The 18,676-nt window shown below is 48.5% G+C and overlaps 1 protein-coding gene across 13 annotated transcripts in view; it reads left to right on the top strand.

Moving 5' to 3' along the window:
* dip2ca (disco-interacting protein 2 homolog Ca) overlaps window positions 1-18,676 on the top strand; it is an 88,305-nt gene that overhangs the window by 44,006 nt on the left and 25,623 nt on the right. For 8 of the 13 annotated variants that reach the window (XR_006024447.1, XM_042067101.1, XM_042067097.1 and 5 more), the window contains 11 exons: window positions 230-355; window positions 2,087-2,332; window positions 4,361-4,486; window positions 8,281-8,415; window positions 11,437-11,556; window positions 11,766-11,963; window positions 14,221-14,312; window positions 14,656-14,766; window positions 16,334-16,457; window positions 17,352-17,461; window positions 18,521-18,623. Coding sequence is in view for 12 of the 13 variants with exons in the window: in XM_042067101.1 (XP_041923035.1) it covers window positions 230-355; window positions 2,087-2,332; window positions 4,361-4,486; window positions 8,281-8,415; window positions 11,437-11,556; window positions 11,766-11,963; window positions 14,221-14,312; window positions 14,656-14,766; window positions 16,334-16,457; window positions 17,352-17,461; window positions 18,521-18,623 (1,491 nt within the window). In the remaining variant the exon portion in view is untranslated. The remainder of the gene's footprint in view (window positions 1-229; window positions 356-2,086; window positions 2,333-4,360; window positions 4,487-8,280; window positions 8,416-11,436; window positions 11,557-11,765; window positions 11,964-14,220; window positions 14,313-14,655; window positions 14,767-16,333; window positions 16,458-17,351; window positions 17,462-18,520; window positions 18,624-18,676) is intronic. The other 5 variants (XM_042067107.1, XM_042067106.1, XM_042067105.1 and 2 more) reach the window with 2 other exon arrangements.

The raw sequence follows: 18,676 nt of genomic DNA, 5'->3' as shown, positions 1-18,676 counted from the left end.
TCTCTCATTCAGAGTCCTGGTGACTGAGCCATAGCATGACTCGCCACTACCACCCTGTCCCTTATGTCTAATGGTGCTCTATTACTCTCTCACTCTCTTTCTTTCATTAACCTTTTCTCTGTTTCCTTCGTTCACTCTGTCACATTCCGTCTTATTTCCTCCTTTGTATCCCTTTTTCTCTCTCTTTTTGGAATGCTCACGTCTCTCTCTCTCTCTCTTTCTTTGGTAGACGTGCACACAGAGGCCGTGCAGGCCGCTCTGGCCAAACACAAGGAGCGCAAGATGGCCGTGCCCATGCCCTCCAAGCGCCGCTCGCTGGTAGTCCAGACATCCATGGATGCCTACACCCCCCCAGGTGAGCCTCACCCCTCCAGCCCTTACTCTGGGGTGCGTTTCCCAAAACCATAGTTGCTAACCTGTTAGGTTGGCAATGGGAAATTGCATTGCAACCAACAAAGTTGCTAACTTAATTAGGAACTATGGTATTGGGAAACGTGTCCCTGGTCGTTTTTCCATCAGACCCACCCACATCTCCATCTGTGGTCTGATCACCAGTGCTGTGCCCCTCACTACTGAGAGATTGTTTTGTATGTGTGTATGAGTCCTTTGTTGTCGATGTCAACAGTCCTATGTTACAAGAGACATCTAGTTACACTAGGTATGATTAACTGCTGCTCCAGTTTCTTTGGGTCAGCTTACAGAGCATGGTGCTATGATTAGCCCCATGGTGCTAGGGTTAATGTAACAGTCCCAGGTTGCATTAGACAGCAGGAAAAATCTAATGAAGGCCTTATAGGCCGAAACTTATTTTGTTTAGTAAAGACTTGTCATATGGAGCCAGAGTGTGCGGCACTTCTTTACCATGTAACAGTCACAATTACAACAGGGACCTTCTGTTCCAGTATGTGTCGATAGCTCGATGGAACATGTTGCTCTTGGTTCTGATGATGTGTATACCCAGTAAATATGCCAATGTGGGCCTAATTTGGACTGGTCACACGGGACCCACATTCCAGTCATGGCTAGCATACCATAATACAGAGAAACAGATTGAACACATCAAATAAATTGAAATTATAATTGTCTGATGGGTTGTCTTCAGATTTGGTGTAACAATCAAAAACGGTCATGCTAACTTAATGTATGAGAGCTACATTTAAATGCCTCTCATGCATTTATGGGAAAGGTGGAGGAATAGTTTGTGTATGGGATTGTGAATTCATTACAGTAATGTGTGGTTGTAATTACAACTTGTGAAGCATTCATCCTATGCAGTATTCTCAACAGACAGATTACGCTAACACACCAACACACCGCTAAAATAGATAAATTCTTTTCCTTTGTTCATAGCGCTGCAAGTTTGCTTAGTCTGCTGTTCACACTTCCGCCGGGATATGGACACAGATTCACTCCCAATCCTCTTAACTTCACACCCACTGACTCCTGTCAGTGCAGCTTTCTCCATCCCAATAAGCGTTACATAGACATTAAAAACTGAGATACACAAATATTTCTGAAATGAAATTACATAATTTTGGGTTTAGCCCATATTGGAATTATCACTGTTATGAAATCATGAAAAAGATACAAGTCAAGGATTAAGACACCCAAATAAACAGGTTGGAGCATTAAATGAGTCATTCACACCCATGGCCTTGGATATAGAGAGAAATCTTTTCATAGTAACACCGTTATAATCTTTCCATATATACACTAAATTTAGATGCCTTTGCCAGGATTATGAACATAATATAACGTAAGTGCATATTACAGTTATGCTATTTGTTAGAGAGGAGAGCAGTATTAAATGTGGGCATATTTGCTTAAAGAAATCTGACAGCTGGAAGCTTGCATAATAATATTTTACCCGTATTTTTCAGCAGTAATTACAATATTGCAGTGAGTGTGTGGTCTCGTTTCGTATTGTCCTCACAGTGTGTGTGCGTGTGTGTGTGTGCATGTGCGTGTGCACGCAGGCGCACATGTATGTGTGTACGTACGTGTGTGTGTGTGTGTGTGTATGTTTGTGTCCATCCTGTCCACCAGCGGCGCTGGCAGCTCAGTGGCTCTGAGTGACTCTCACTAGGACTCTCTCCTCTCTCCTCTCTGCCCCCCCTGACAGACACGTCCTCGGGCTCGGAGGAGGAGGGCGGCCAGGGCGAGGGCACCCCCACCTCCAGCCAGGGCAGCGTCAGCATGGAGCACTGGATCAGCCGCGCCATCCACCAGGGCTCCACCACCTCCTCCTCCTCCTCGTCCACCCAGAGTGGGGGCAGCGGGGCCGCCAGCCGGCTCGCCGACGTCCTGGCCCAGACGCACGTCGGCAAGTCAGGTAAATATAAACCCACCTTCTTCTTGCTGTTTACCTGCGATTACTGCTGCTGTGATCTGGCTGTTTCCCCCTCTTTCACCTGCCCTCGGCTACTGCTACATCCTCTCTTGTACTTCCTCTCTGTTTTTGCTCTGTTCTATCTCTCTTTTTCTCTCTTTTTCCGTTTGGGTGTGTTCTCTCTCTCTCTCTGGGTCTGTTCTCTCTCTTTCTCTCTCTCTCTCTTTCTTTCTTTCTAGGTATTTTCCTCCTCTCTTTCTTCTCCTCTCTCCTCTGTTTTCTCCCTCTTCAAGTATCTGCTTGACAGTAAACCCCATTCCCTGTTGTTTGACCTCTGTCACCTCCGCCTCTGTCCTCTCTGTCTCTCGCTGTCCGTCCCTGTCCTCTTCCTCCTCCTCCTCCTCTCCCGCTCTCTGTGCCCACCACTGGCCTGTCTGCTGTGTGTCTGCCCTGCCCTGCCCTGTCCACCTCTCTGTGTTTTTTATATCTGTGGCGTATGCCGCCGCCTCTTGCTTTCCTCTGTGTGCCTCCGACTGGTCATGTGGTGTGTCATTTGAAATGCCGACATGAACATCTGAACACCTCCTCTCCGCTAACATTCACTAACCCAACCGTGCTAGTGTACACACTTCTCCCTCCAAAGATTTTTCTCTCTCCCTCTCTCTTTGTCTCTTTCTCTCTCTCTCTCTCTCTCTCTCTCTCTCTCTCTCTTTCGCTCTTTTTCTCTCTCTCTCTCCCTCTGTCTCTCTTTCTCTCTCTCTCTCATTGCTTAACCTTGTGGAGGTTTTATTGCTGCCATAGTTCTGAGTCAAGCTTGTGCCGCACATTTTGCCTGCCACGGTTCACAGTTCATTCTGAAAGAGCCGAGGAGACAGGAGTGTTTGCAGCGCACTGGACAGATGTTAGATCAATCTACCTGGCTGACCTGCAGTGTACACAGACTGCACAGCAGGGAAAAGGAAGCCTGTGCTCAATCTGCAGCTCTGCCTTTGGAGATGGAGAGAGAAGGAAGGAGAGACAGACACAGAGAGACATACAAACAGACTGAGGAATAGAGAGAGAGAGAGAAAGAGAGAGAGGAGACAAAAGATGAAAGAGAGTTACAGAGTTTTCTAGCCAGACTGAGGTGCAGCACAAGGTGGATTGTTTAGCATTCTGCTCAGGTGAAGAGTCCAGGCTGACAGCATTTTTATAGCCACCGTGCGACAATGTTACAGCACCCAGCAGTCAAGGTTCATCATCACATTAACTGAAAAGGCAGTGATGCGTGTTTCCTTTTTTTCCCCCACTATTTATTTTGCCTCAGACACATACGCATGTTCACATGTGCACACTAACACACTCCCTCTCCTGTGTGTCCATGCTACGCTACCATCTAAAAGCAGACAAACAAACCGCGGAGAGTGGTGCCAACAGTCCTGAAAAAAAAAAATCGTTTGGCAACGACGATTTTGGGAGGTGTTGTTCATCCATTGGGCATCGGTCTGACTATGCACACCTGCCAGGGCACACCTTTCTTTGTCTGCAGTGATGCAATGATCTAGTCCATAGTCTGATAGGCTATTGCTATGTTCTCATCGCATCGACTACCCCCTACCCTCCTGCCTTTTGTTTTGTGTTGCGCTCTGGGAGTTGGGACAGGAAGACAAGCCAGTGTGTGTGGAGGACCCATTCATGACAGGAAGCTGATTCATGATGGAAACCCAAATCCCCTCTCCGCTCTCTCCTTACCCCCCCACCACCAACGACCCCCCCACCCCCTTACCCCCTCACCCCCTCATCGCAAGAGGACCGGTATCCATAATGCCTGGTCCTACCTGTAAACATGGCTGTGTCCATTTTGGGAGACATCTGTCCCCTTCCTTCCCTCTCTCTCACCCCCCCCCCCCCCCCCATCCCCCCCTTCTCCTCTCTGGTGCCGTGCCTGTGTTGGTAGTGTTTGCCCAGCTGTGGGCCTGGGCTCTGTGGCTCTAAGGTTGGTTCTCCCCCCCTCCCTCCCTCCTCCCCCCCCTCCCTCCACCCCTTCTCCAGGGCCCATAGGGCACCTCTCGCTCAAGAGGAAAACCATGTTCGGGGTTGCGGAGAACGGCAACTCGCTGCGTCGCTCCTGCGAGTTTGGATCCGACCTCCTCTGGCCGCCACCCTTGGAGTCGGATGGTCAGTATTCACAATGCCCCCCCCCCCCCACCACCACCACCACCACCCTTCTCCCCTTTCCCCACCTTCTGTGCCGGCCAGCCCCTTGGTCTCCTTTCCCCCTCTCCCTCCCCCATCCATCCACCATCCCCCACCCTCATCCGGAGGTGGCCTGTGTTGTAGTCTGTGTGTAGCCTGTGAAGAGCCCCTCTCCCTGGGGCAGTAGTGTCTGTGGGGCTGGTCTCTGTGCGTGTCTCTGTGGAGCTGCTGTTAGCCGTCAATGTCATGTGCAGTGGTAGTATTGTGACTCTTGTTCTACAGCGGCAAAAGTATGTTACAGTAGTCACATTGTCTTGCTTGTTGTACTTTGAGTCAGATGTTCTGTGTGTGATCAGATATTATTTGATGGTTCTCTGGTTGTTTTTGTGAAAGGAATGTCTTCATGTTGGTGACTTATGAAAACACGGGTGTGGTATTTCGTCTGTAGGGTCTGCTTTTAGATGCCTCATTCATCGTGCTGTCTTATGTCTGTGTGTGTTTATATATATGTATATATATGTGTGTGTGTGTGTGTGTGTTGTCCAGCTACACATGTGTCAGTCATCACGTCCTCACCACAATCAGAGTGGCACAATGGTCACTGTAATTTGCTGAGCCTCCACCTCCATGCCAGTGTGTTTGTTTAAATGAGATGTTGCGCCCGTCGAGTGGCTTTTGACATTTGAGCGTGATGGAGTGCCTTGGTTTGCCCGTGCTGCTGGTGGCACTGATGTTTGTTTTGGGATATGCAGTTAATCAACAGACAAACAAATGACCAAACAAGCTTGAAGAGGACCATCTGGAGCTGAAGACCTGAATTGGTTACTGCGTGCTTTAAATGTTTAGGGGAACGCTAATGAAATCATTAGGAAAGTCATTAAACAGAAATCAAGTATCAAACACACATCTCTTCGTTGATGTTTCAAAACAAGTAGCGTAGCGAAATACAGTTTCTGTTGGAAGACTCATTGCACGTTGATATTACTGCGCCACAGTCTATGCTTCAGGCTCAAATATTGAGCAGAAGTTTATACGCGGTTGTGAGGTGTCTGAAAAAATTGTTTCACAATAGCAAATAAGATGGCTGGAAATCATACATTGCGCTGATATATTTGATTTTAATAATCAACGAACAACACTAACCACTCGGTGAGTTGCACAGTTTTGAAAACGAACATTAAGGGTTGTTTTAAGAACATGTTTGTGCATGCCTGTAGGCAGCCACTCTGAAGCAGTAAAGGCGATTTAAAACGAGTCAGAAAAGTCGAGACAGGACCAATCGTCAAAATTTCGGTGTCCACCACTCTAGTTCATCCAAAACAAACCAAAAAAGGGACTCAAAGTGCTAAATACCGGAATTTTACTTTATGATTAAGATTGAGATTAATGGATATGATGCCGGATAGCCACAGCATGCCCCACTAGCAGATAGATAATATCATATTTGAATGGAAGTGCATAATGGTCAATATTATTGGTCAATATGTGGGCCATGATGATTTCAACTGTTGAAATGTTGCGATATTGGCAATCTGGTTTGTTCAATTAGATCAACTTTACACATACTATCCATTACTTTTGGGGTCAAGACATTGATAGCGTAGCATTGAGAATATCACGCCCTAGACCCTAAAATGTCTACAGCATTTCCACTGTTTTTCCCTGCAGGTTTGTGTATTGTATGCATAACCCTCCCCACCCCGGAGCCATGATAGCTCTCCATCACAGATGACGTTCATTAGTGCAGCAGAGTTCATTCACTCTCCCTTTTGTTGTCCTTCAAGTAAAACACTCAAACTCCCTCCAGCCTTTTAGGAAACTCCTTCTTCACATTAGTGCCAGCATAAATGCAAAAGGCTGTCTGTATGTGTGTGTGTGTGTGTGTGTGTGTGCGTGTGCATGTCACGTAGGTGGGTTATTTTCAGTCCTGTTGCGTAAGAGACACTGTGGAGCTAGCCGCCGGCTGTTTCTTTCTGACAGTCATCCCTGGTGAAGGAGCCGTGGCTCAGCCGCGGACGCGGGCGCTCTGGCTGGGCTTGGGCCTGAGAGGCGAGGCCTGAGTGATGGAGGTGGGGCGGCGCTGACTGCTGTGCTGCTGCAGCCGGCTGACTCCAGCCCCTGAGGCCTCTCGCCCTTTGAGTCACATTCGCACAGAGGCTGTGTCTGCCAGGATTGCACTCACTGACAGGATAGCTCTCTTCCTCTCTCTCTCTCTCTCTCTTTCTCTCTTCCTCTCTCCCTTCTCTTATCTCTCTTTGTTGCTTTCTCTCTGTTTCTTTTCTTTCGAGTTATCTTCTCTCTCTCTAGCTCACTCTCTCTCTCTCTCACACACACACACACACACACACACACACACACACACACAAACACCCCAGCAGCTATCCTTGGACATCTCCCCTCCAACACAGACTTATTCGTGTGAGCCTCATGAGTAATTTATTCCTTTCATGAAGGCTGTCTGAGTCTGTCAGGCCCAAGGTGCCATGGATCTGGGAGAGTGTGGGATGACCTTGGCTTTGCCTGTCCAAGGTCCCCTCCTCATCTCCATCTCAGCGACATGAGTCACTGCCATCACGGTCCCAAACCTGTGATCTCAGCAAACACAGAAACAGTACCCAGGACAGCCTCTCGCTTGCTTTCTTTTTCTCTCGCTGTCTTTTTCTCTCACTCACTCTCACATAGACACAACACACACACACACACACACGCACACACACACACACACACACGCACACACACACACAGACACAAACAAACAAACAAACAAGCCTTAAGGTGAGTCTGCGCCATCCATGGCCGTTTCTTTTTTCTCTCCCCTCTGCATTTTATTGTCCAAACGCGGTGTTGTCTAGACCTCATTGAGATTCCCCCAGTGCTGTCCCCCCGAAATCGTCTAGACCTCATTGAGATTCCCCCAGTGCTGTCCCCCCGAAATCCCAAATTGCACAGCGAATGTTATTTCTCACCTAGCTGGTCAATTTGAGTGTAATGGTGCGCGCGTAATGGGCGACACAACCTGTGTGGGTTTTTACAAGCCGTCCACCCGCCCGCCTGCCTGCCAGCCATAGAGGACAGAGGACGCCTCCCAAATTCTGCTTCTGAGGGTCGCCCACGGGGAGCAGTGGCGGCAGCAGCTAGAGTGGTGGCAGCGCTGCGATTTATCGTTCTGTCAAGCTCTGGGCGTTATCAGTGCCATAACGGGATGGCGATGAGATTTTTATATTTCTTTTCCGAGGGCCATGGCAGCCGACATGAAAGAAACATCAATAAGAGAAGGCTTTGGCCCGATGGTGTGGGGACCTGGGAGGACTGAGACGGTAATAATGAACCATCGGCAGCCGAACATTTATAATCAAGAAGAAGGGCGAGCAGGGGGGGGGGGGGGGGGGGGCAAGGGAAATCAAGTGGAAATGAAAGAGACTGTCATTATCCAGCCGCCTGAAAACACTGTTTTATCCCTCTATCTTTCGCTTTCGCTCCGTCTCTTGCTCCATCTCTTCCTCTCTTTTTACCTCTCTAGCCATTCCTCCGGGCCCAGTGCATGTTTTTTTTTTCTAGTAGTCATTCACCTCTTCTCATCCTCTTTGTGTGGTCAGTGAATTGTGATCTGATTGTGTGTGAAATCTAGGAGTTAAATGAAATCTCCCTTTCTTTATCTGTCTCTTTGTTTACCTCCTTCTCTGTATTACCTCCTCCCTCTTTCTCATTCTCTCTCTCTCCCTCTCCCTCATTCTCTCTCTCTCTCTCCCTCTCTCTCTCTGGTTGCCGTGACACAGAGAACCACTCGGCTCCTCCGGACGTCACCACCTACACCTCTGAGCTGCCGCCTCAGGTGGAGAGGCCACAGGTGTCCACCGTCCCCAGAACCACACCCAAATACGGCAACGCCGAGCTCATGGAGACCGGAGATGGTGAGGACCTGTAGTGTGTGTGTGTGTGTGTGTTTCTGTTTGTGTATGTGTGTGTGTGTGTTTCTGTTTGTGTATGTGTGTGTGTGTGTGTCTCTGTGTGAAAGAAGAAAGGTGTACAGTATATCTGTTTTGTGTATAGCTGTCTGGGAATGTCTGTGTATAAGTAAATAAATGGAGGTACTGTATGTATGGATGTATGGATCTGTCTAGGGCAGCCTCAGGCACATATAGATAGTCCACCATTTTTCAGTGGCTCTATATGAGAATGTTTTGTGAACTCGCTTTTTTGGGAGTCCAGGATCGGCATGCATCCGTCATCGTTGATGTTGGCATGATGCGGGGGAAGGAGATGGTAGCCGCGGTGACAGGTGACGGACAGCTCCATCCTCCGCAGGACAGAAAGCTGATATTTGTTGTGATGGCTCCTCGGAGATCAGGCTGTGATGGAGGGCATTGATCCCACCTCTCGTTTATTTGGCTTTAATTTGCTCTCCGGGGACAAGCCCCCTCGGTGTGTCTGCATTTGACTGCATTTGTCAGATGTGTTCAATCGATGCCGCCACGCCGGATAGATTTGTTTGGTGTTGCATGAAAACTTGGCTTCTCAAAACATGGCCCAACATAACAGAGGGGAACATGAGTACATCTGCTGAGGCTGGCAGGGAAAGGGTTGTGTGCTTTTTTTCTCTCCACTCTGGAGCTTTGCCTGTTCACCTGTTTTAGACACTGAAATATTAGTGTTGAGTTTGTGTGTGTGTGTGTGTGTGTGTGTGTGTGTGTGTGTGTGTGTGTGTGTGTGTGTCCAACATGGCCGACAGCACCGCACGTGAGTTTCGCAGCCCTGTGCCAAACCATGGCAATATAAAATCTTAAACATTGCGCCCGTTGTAACTGCCATCGTTAATGCAGCAGAGAAAGATATGCTTTGGACGCTAGTACTAAAGGTAAAACACACCAAGTGCGCAGCACTATACGAGCGACGCAGCAGTGGCAACCGCTGGTATAAAGCCAAATCGGACAAACCCCCCTTCTTCACAATCATGGGGCAGCCCATCAGAGTTTGAGTTTGAGTTTTATTCACAATACCACTTCAAACATTACAGTAAACCAGTATGGGTACAAAGACAGACGGGTAGAGTGAATGGGTCCCCCAAAGAAGCTAGAAAAGCTTATAGGTGGGGGCCCATGGTTCATGAAAGGGTAGTGGTACAAACAATGATATTCACAGTAACCATCTGAGACCATAACATACATACTTAACATTACATACACAAAACATCACATACAACATTACATACACATACAATCATACACATACATCCCAGTAGTCCATGAGGAAAACAGTTTTATATTAGATATAGGTTAGTAAGAGCGTCTACCCACGCCATGAGTCATACACCTATCTTGGCCATAACATCAACATTGCAGGTGAGTGGAGCAGGTACAGGAGCTATGCCATGCCTATAAGAACAGGATCAACCTAATCGACTCCTCCCCCCTCCCTGTAGTCATGAAACTGGACACTATCAGAGAGGTGGTGCAACACCTCTTTGCAAACGTCCAAACTCTCGAGCTGAACTCTCACTCTACCCGGGACCTCATCTTCCTCTCACGCAAAGAGGGGGGGGCTGGGTGTCCCAAACGTGGAATGAGTATACACTGCCACCAGGCTGACACACCTCATCTGCTTGCTCAACAATGACGATGCCACTGTCAGAGAGCTAGCCAGAGCTTCCCTCCTGCTGGACCTCTGGAAGAGGAAGGTTCCTCTGGCCAAACCAGGCCAGGACAGCTTCCTAGGCTTTAGGAGGAAAAGCAGCGGGAAACTGGACACACAAGCTGCAGGCTTTGGAGTCCGATCAGACTGGCCGGACCTAAATGATCTGTGCAACAGAATGTCAGTCAAACTGGAATGGACACAACACAACTCTCACACAGCACCACAGGCATCTGATGCAGTTGTCACAGACCCATCTGTAACAGCAGAGGCTACTGTATATCACAACAAGCCACAACACACTCCATGTTTACAAATGCCGCTGTTGGGGAGGACATCCTCTGTTTCAAAGCCAGACTGCAGGTGTTACCCACCAAATACAACCTTGCATTATAGTACCCTGCAATCCACCATCCACACTGTATAATGCACTCAGACTCTGACCATCACCTCGAATCAGTTGCCCATATTGTTAATGGCTGTACTATGTACTGCACGCCACGACCGAATTGTTGACCTTATTGCTAGCACTGTTAAGGATGTACTTCCAGATAATGTGACCATGTACAAACATTCGCGTATTATGCCAGAATGGTTTAACAGCTCCACTGATGTGTTTTGTAACATCCCTAACACCCCTGATGTTGTGTTTTTAGACCGAGACAGAAGGGAAGTACTTATACTTGAAATAGGTGTACGATCTTTACATGGACATGGCTTTTGATGATAAAATCATGAAGTACCAACACATACGGACAAAACTATGTGACCTAGGCTATCAATGCAAGCTAGTTGTGTTGATCTTTGGCAGCTTGGGGCATGTCCACAATCTTGTTTTCAGTGGGTTAAGGCTGGCAGGGCTCTCCAGCAGAAAAACAAAACAGCTAGTTTTGCTCCATATCGGCAGTTATACAGTTGGCAGCCTTGCAGTATGGCGCAGGAGATGTTTTTTGTACCCCTGAATACCATTGAGTGACAAAGCCCTATCTTATCTCTTGAAATATTTGAATCCTGTCTGTTGTAATATGATTTAAATAAAGAATTAAAATGTGTGTGTGTGTGTGTGAGAGAGAGATTTGTGTATTAGTGCAAACCCTGGAAGGATGTGGGAGAGAGCTGTAGGGACAGCAAGTATGTAGCTGCTTGAGGATATTGTATTGAGTACAGAGTGTGTTTGTTTGTATGCTGTATGTTTGTTTTATCTGTTTGTGAGTGTTTGATGTCTGGTTTTGTGTGTGTGTGTGTGTGTGTGTGTGTCTGGACACGTCACCCTTAATGACTTTACTGATGGTGTGTGTCCTCAGGAGTCCCAGTGAGCAGTCGAGTGTCCGCTAAGATCCAGCAGCTAGTGAACACCCTCAAGCAGCCCAGACGACCCCCCCTCAGAGAGTTCTTTGTGGACGACTTTGAGGAACTCCTCGAAGGTTAGCCTTAGCCATTAGCCTCCTCCATTAGCTTTCTCCATTAGCCTTCTTTTAGTGACTCATTTCTCTGCTTTATATACCTCATAATATGATTATGAAATGTTACATCAAACTCATAAACTGTTTTGTGTGTGTGTGTGTGTGTGTGTGTGTGTGTGTGTGTGTGTGTGCTTGCGTACGTGTGTATTGAATGCATTGGTGCACAACAGTCCAGCAGCCTGACCCCAACCAGCCGCGGCCAGAGGGGGCCCAGATGTTGACCATGCGCGGCGAGCAGTTGGGGGTGGTGACCAACTGGCCCCCATCCCTGGAGGCTGCCCTGCAGCGTTGGGGCACCATCTCGCCCAAAGCCCCTTGCCTCACCACTATGGACACCAATGGCAAGCCTCTCTACGTCCTCACTTACGGTAAGCTAGCCTAGCCACTAATTCCACTGCTATTGTGCTAATGGAAGTCTAGGCCTTATGCTAATGTTGATGCAATAGCACCCTCAAATGCTAACATTGCTCTCTATTTAGTACAACTAGTAGCATGTACACACAGCTCAGTGATTACCTGTTGTCAACATAGCCCACCTTAACATGCACTGCTGGTTAAATTTGTTTGTGTTCTTGACTAACTGAATGTGTGGAAACCCAATTACCTGATAAGTCATATGATTTCCCAAGTGCCCTCACTGGGGAGCTCTGTGCCTTGCTGGACATCATGGGTGAGGGCATGGCTGTGCTGAGGGTTTGCAGTGTTTGCGTGTAACTGTATACCTGACTGTGTTTTGGGTGTGAGTGAGTTTTCCACCTCCATGCTCTGTGTGCAAGGGTGCTGTGTTTCCTCTCCCAGCTGTTGGTAACGGTTGATCGCACCCTCTCTTACACACATGCACACGCACACACTTCTCCATTGCCTTAGGGAGAGAAATCCATGGATGGTGATGATGATGATGATGATGATGAGTTTGTTTTAATGAGACCGCTGAGATCATCTCTCCTGTTCTGCAACCGTCTGCACTTCTGCTCCCCCCTTCAACCAAGGCGGGACTTGTTACCTTTCTTCCTATCCCACCCACCCACCCTCTTCCTCCTCCTCCTCCTCCTCCTCCTCCTCCATTTCCTCTTCCTCCTCCTTTGCTGCCGTTGACTCAGCAGGAGTGCCGGAGGGTTGGACTCGGCATGGCGACGGACAGCCGTCTCTCCGGCTCCGTCAGACTAGACCAGACCAGACCAGACCAGACCGGTCTCCCTCTCGGCCACCCACTTCTCCTCCTTTAGTGTGAGGCGGCTGGGCCTGGCTCCGGCTGGTGCTTCCGCTGCTGTTGTGCTCCGTGTCTCTGCTGTTTAGTGTGCCATGTGCTGTGTGGGCAGAGGCTTTGTCTCAAAATAGAACGGGGCTCCTGTTTTTTACTCTCTTTCTCTCTTCTCTCTCTTTTTTTCCCTCCCTCCCTCTTTCTCACCCTCTCCCTCATTCCTTCTCTTCCACCCCCTTTGTCATGCACTCTCTTTCTACCTCACTTCTCCCACCTCTGCCTTCCCTTTTTTCTCTCTCTCTCTCTCTCTCTCTCTCTCTCTCTCTCTCTCTCTCTCGCTCTCCCCTCCACCTACAGGGACTTGTGCCCGCCCCGTCAGCCTCATTAAAACCTCACCCAAGTCAAAGAGTAATTAACTTTCATCGCCGCGCGCCGGCGTGAGGAGAGATAGATATCACGCGTGCGCACGCGCGCTCACCATCCATGCCGATTAAAACACAAACACGCAGACCCACGGGCCCCGCCGTGGTCAGACACGCTATCTGAACGGGAAAAGAGGCCTGGTGTGTGTGTGTGTGTGTGTCGGGGGAGTGTATAATGTGCTGATTTGGAGCAGGCTGATAGGCGCATCTCCGCTCTGGGCCGATGCTGATCTGAGAGGCGGTGAGGAGGGGAGGGTCTGCACTCTGCAGCTGGTGGTGGGCCACGCATGAGGCAGCATGTAGGGCAGATCCACACGCAGCCGCTGATTAGATCTGCGCGCCGGTGGAGGGGCTAATGAGAGAGATCTGTCATGTCACACCTAATGCTCAGCCGTCAGCTAATGTTCCAGTCCCAAGGAGGGAGTGGATGTGTGTGTGTGTGTGTGTGTGTGTGTGTGTGTGTGTGTGTGTGGGGGGGGGGGGGGGGGTGTGTGTGTGTGTGTGTGTGTGTCCAACATGGCCGACAGCACCGCGCGTGAGTTTCGCAGCCCTGTGCCAAACCTGTGCTGGGGGGGGGGGGGGGGGGGGGGGGGTTCCCTTGGTTTGTTTCACCTGTCTCTGTCTCTTGACTTGCAAGGTAAAGAACTTCATAGTTGGTGCACAGCTGGGTTCTCAAGGTAAAGAACTTCATAGTTGGTGCACAGCTGGGTTCTCAAGGTAAAGAACTTCATAGTTGGTGCACAGCTGGGTTCTCCCTCTTTGTGTGCCCTCTTTCTTTCTCTCTCTCCTTTGAGTGTGTGTGTGTGTTTTTCCCCCCAAAATATCTCTGGTATTATTTCCATTCCACCAGCCCAGTCCTGTTAGTGGCAGCTGAATTCTTATTTCAGACCCAAATCCTTTAAGGCACCCGTGGTCTCTCAGTGCAAACCATAATATGGAAGCCCAGGCAGATGTATAGGCTTTTCACATGTGACCTAAAATTCCTACTTTGAACCTATACAGGGAAGCTTTGGTCCCGGAGCATCAAGGTGGCCTACAACATTCTCCACAAGCTTGGCACCAAACAAGAGCCCATGGTCCGGCCTGGTGATAGGGTGAGTCATTGCATGATACCTATATATAATCTCTGTGATGTTGGAATGATGGAAGCCATGGCGAGTGTAAAAATGTTTGTGTTCTGTGTTATTGATCACAGTAGGACTTTGCACCTTTCTGAGGCTTTATTCTACCTAGTCATAAAGCCGGCAGAGAGGTTAATCGGTCTGTGGTGACTCATGGCATCTGTCACACACACACACACACACACACACACACACACACACACACACACACTCTCACTCTCTCTCTCTCTCTCTCTTACACACACGCACACCTCTCGCTGGCCTGTCAGTCCCTTTGTGTCTCACGGCTTCTGTCCTCTCACCACCATATGTGCAGGTGGCCCTGGTGTTCCCCAACAATGACCCGGCCGCCTTCATGGTGGCCTTCTATGGCTGCCTGCTGGCCGAGGTGGTGCCCGTGCCAATCGAAGTGCCGCTCACGAGGAAGGTGAGAATTCCACTTATAACACATCCACTGGCAGCATTCACACTGTGCCACCAGACACCACAAAGCAAGCCACAACAATGTCAGCAAGAGTCTTTGTGCAGTAGTGCATCAAAGCACTACAGAGTATAGTATACACACATCCAATGCACATGTGTCTATACAAGTGCACATTCACATATACTGTAGATTGTTATGCATATATTATATACATACATGACATTTCACACACACACACACACACACACACACACACACACACACACACAGAGACACACACAGACACACACAGACACACACACATTTTAACCATTTATTTATGTCTACATTGAGAAAAGTGGTGCAGGGACACAAATATTAAAGATGTAATATAATACATACACAAACACACACACATGCACACACACATTAACAAACACACACAAACACACACTCATGGATATACTGCCAGCCTAGGAGTTAATTCCGTTTTGGAGCCTGTCTCGATGACAAGTGGTAGAGCATTCCACTATTCTTCCCCTCCGGGTACCTCTCACATCTTGAGCTCACAGTATCTTATGCCAATACGACAGGCTCCATAGCACAAAATATTCATGCTTATTTATTATTAACAGCCGATGTTAAGCATCTTCGTGGCCTCATGGAAAGTTCTTTTTTCCCCCTCTCTCTTGAGCTGTTTTTATGGGGAATGCTGGGAGTATTGCATCAGCTGTAAGGAAGGCTTATGGATGGGTTCTAGGCTCTATGTTGGCGTAGGAGTCTTCGTGTAATGTCACGTCTGGCCTGTCAGCCTGTGGTTGGGCAGTAGTCATCAGCATTTGTCCTGCTGGAATGCTTGTGTGTGCTTTGAGTTGGGAAGCAAGGAAGTCAAGCTTTTTTTTTTTTTTTTTTTTTTGGCTTCGTCCCTCACCTTTTTTTTTTTTCAATCCAAAAATTCCAGGAAAGAACCTTCCTTCAAAACTGGCAGAACACTCGCTGGCTTCCTCTGCTCTTGAACGGCGCTTGATTCGGAAACCAATAAAACATTTTTGTCCACCATCCAGTCGAAAAGCAGCTGTATTTCTTTTATTTTTGCCTTTTTTTTTCGTAAGAGGACACTTGTCGCGGGAGAGTGAGTCAGACAATTACAGCAGAGGGCAAATATCTGAAGGGGGAAAATAAAACAGTCTTAAAGTGCCTGTATTATGTAGAGGCCATGAAGGAAAAGAAAAGAGAAGAAGGAAAAAAATCATTGAGTCACAGTTATGGAAACATAGGGTAACTGTGCTAATTTCAAACACATTCAAAAACACCTCCCTGTCCTGCCCGAGTGCATTCTGTGACACGTTGCATGACTGTAGATGCTACAGCCATGTCAAAAATGAATTGCTCTGTTCTGAAAACTTTCTCCTTTCTCACCATTCTTCTCTCTCTCTCTCTCTCTTTCTATGTATCTGACCTACCTCTTTCTCTTTCTCTCACTGTCTGACTCTCTGTTGGATTCTGATATCTCTTTCCTTCTCCCTCACTCTTCTCTCCCTCCCTCTCTCTCTCTCTTTCTCTGTCTCTCTCTCTCCCTGCTGCTGTGTAGGATGCGGGGAGTCAGCAGATCGGCTTCCTGTTGGGGAGCTGTGGGGTCACGGTGGCACTGACCAGCGATGCCTGCCATAAAGGCCTCCCCAAGGGCCCCACCGGGGAAATCCCACAGTTCAAAGGTCAGCTTCGCCAAGACAAACAATAACAAGATGGCAATAAATGTGATTGATACGTAAATGCGTGTGGAACATAGTGCATAGGTCACGTTCGTGTTTATAGGTTTATAGACTGTGTGTGTGTGAGAGAGAGAGAGAGAGAGAGTGATACTGGATTCTCTGCTATGTTTATTGAGGCAGTGAGTGGGTACAGTATGCAGCTGAGAATGTTTGTTTGTGTGTGAGTATATGGAGCGAAGCGAATGTGTGTGTATGAGTGTGTGTGGGTGGCTACGTGGCAGAGAATGAAAGGTATGTTGAATAGACCTGCGTGGTGTGTGCGTGTGTGTGTGTGTGTGTGTGTGCGTGATGTGAGCTGGATTCTCAAAGACAGTCAGCGTTCTTTTCCCCTCTGCCCTCCTCATCTCGGGTCCACTGATGTGGGAGTATAAATAGTGTGTGTGGGGTGGACCTGGCTGCGGGCAGTAATGGCTTTATAATACAGTTGTTGTAGCAGCCGTGATAAAGAACTGACCGAGAGCAGTTTGTTTTTCCTCAGTGTGTGTGTGTGTGTGTGTGTGTGTGTGGGGGGGGGGTGCGATGCTCTACTCTACCCATCCCCTGCTAGCGCTCTCCTCCTCTGCTCCCCACCACTTATGGGAGCCAGTGCCCACTTACGCCGCCCACGTAATCACATCACCGAGATGCCCATCATCAGTGCTGATGAGGAGGGGGGGCCTGATGGAGGAATAGCTGGGGGGTTTAGCAGTGTCTGGCCGCCTGGCTCTGGGTCTCAGGCTCTGCCTGGTTGGCTGGGTGGGTGGTTGGCTTCATAATGGTGCTGGTGTGTGTTTGTTTGTGCTCACGGCGCATCTGTGTCCTTTTTTTCTCTCCCCCCCCCCCATTGCTCTCACACAGGATGGCCGAAGCTGCTGTGGTTCGTCACCGAGTCCAAACACCTGTCCAAGCCCCCGCGAGACTGGTTCCCCCACATCAAGGACGCCAACAACGACACGGCCTACATCGAGGTACACAGCCACCGTGTGGCGGCGAGCCTAATGAAGCGGATCGTGGATAGGAGCGGGCGCTCGGGCAGAGGAGGGAATAACTTGCGCTGTTTTTCATTCGCCGACAGCAGACAAGCACACAGAATCAGGGTGGCAGTTTCGGGAAGAGTCACAACCTTCCTCTCGCTCACAGTATGGTAGTCGAGCCAGGACTTACCGACAAGCGCGTCACAGTCCACGAGCAACCACTCTCTCTATACGCTCTCTTCCCACCTAATTCTATTACGATTCTTCATGTCAGGGATAGTCTAAGATTGCAGAGCACCAGAGAATGGCTAGAAATCAATAGTTGCTATCAGCATCGACGCAGGCATGCATACTATAGCTTCCATTAGGGGGAGGCTTGTGTAGGTAATGGAACTGGGGAATGATTAGCATGTGGTTAATTGTAAGACTGATGCAGACCAGTGCTTAGATATAGATATATTTGGGTCCGCGGTGCGTCGTGTACATTTTCTGTGCATTGATCCTCGTGTGCGTGGGCCACCTCCTTGGCCATCCATTACCGATGGAGTGTAAATGGAGAGTGCCATGCAGACGCGAGTTTACTCTTAGCAGAAGCATCTGACACACGGGGATTCTGATGCACCGCCATGAACAGCAAGGATATGTGTGCTCACTTAGTACACTTGCGATTGACAGCCGTAGTGAAAAAGACATGAGGCATATTAGAGTTCTTGAAGACATGGTCTCAGTGATCCTGTAAAATTGTTGTAGATTACCCTCATTTCCTGCCTATTAACCGAGGTATATTGATTTTGATAAATAAGCTATGAGGTTAATACGTGGGGGGACGATGCATGTGAAATGCATTTCTTTTTTTCATTCTTTCATTCGTGGTTAATACCTGGGTGCGGTTAATACATGATTTACACAGTCATGCAGTTTATATGTGGTGCAGCTCATGCAGTTTATATGTGGTGCAGCTAATACACAGAAAATGACTAAGTTGTGAGTGAAGTTTGTTGCTTGTGGGACTATGGAGTGAAACTGTGTCTTCTTGTGTGTTGTGATTGACAGTATAAGACCTGTAAGGACGGGAGTGTTCTGGGTGTGACGGTGATGAGGATCGCCATGCTCACACACTGCCAAGCCCTCACACAGTCCTGTGGATACACGGAAGGTAGGACACTTACACACACATACACGCACACCAAATACACAACTATCCTCATA

This window comes from Alosa sapidissima, chromosome 17 (genome assembly GCF_018492685.1).
Source record: "Alosa sapidissima isolate fAloSap1 chromosome 17, fAloSap1.pri, whole genome shotgun sequence".
NCBI lineage: Eukaryota > Metazoa > Chordata > Actinopteri > Clupeiformes > Clupeidae > Alosa > Alosa sapidissima.
This window is presented reverse-complemented; position numbering and strand designations above follow the sequence as displayed.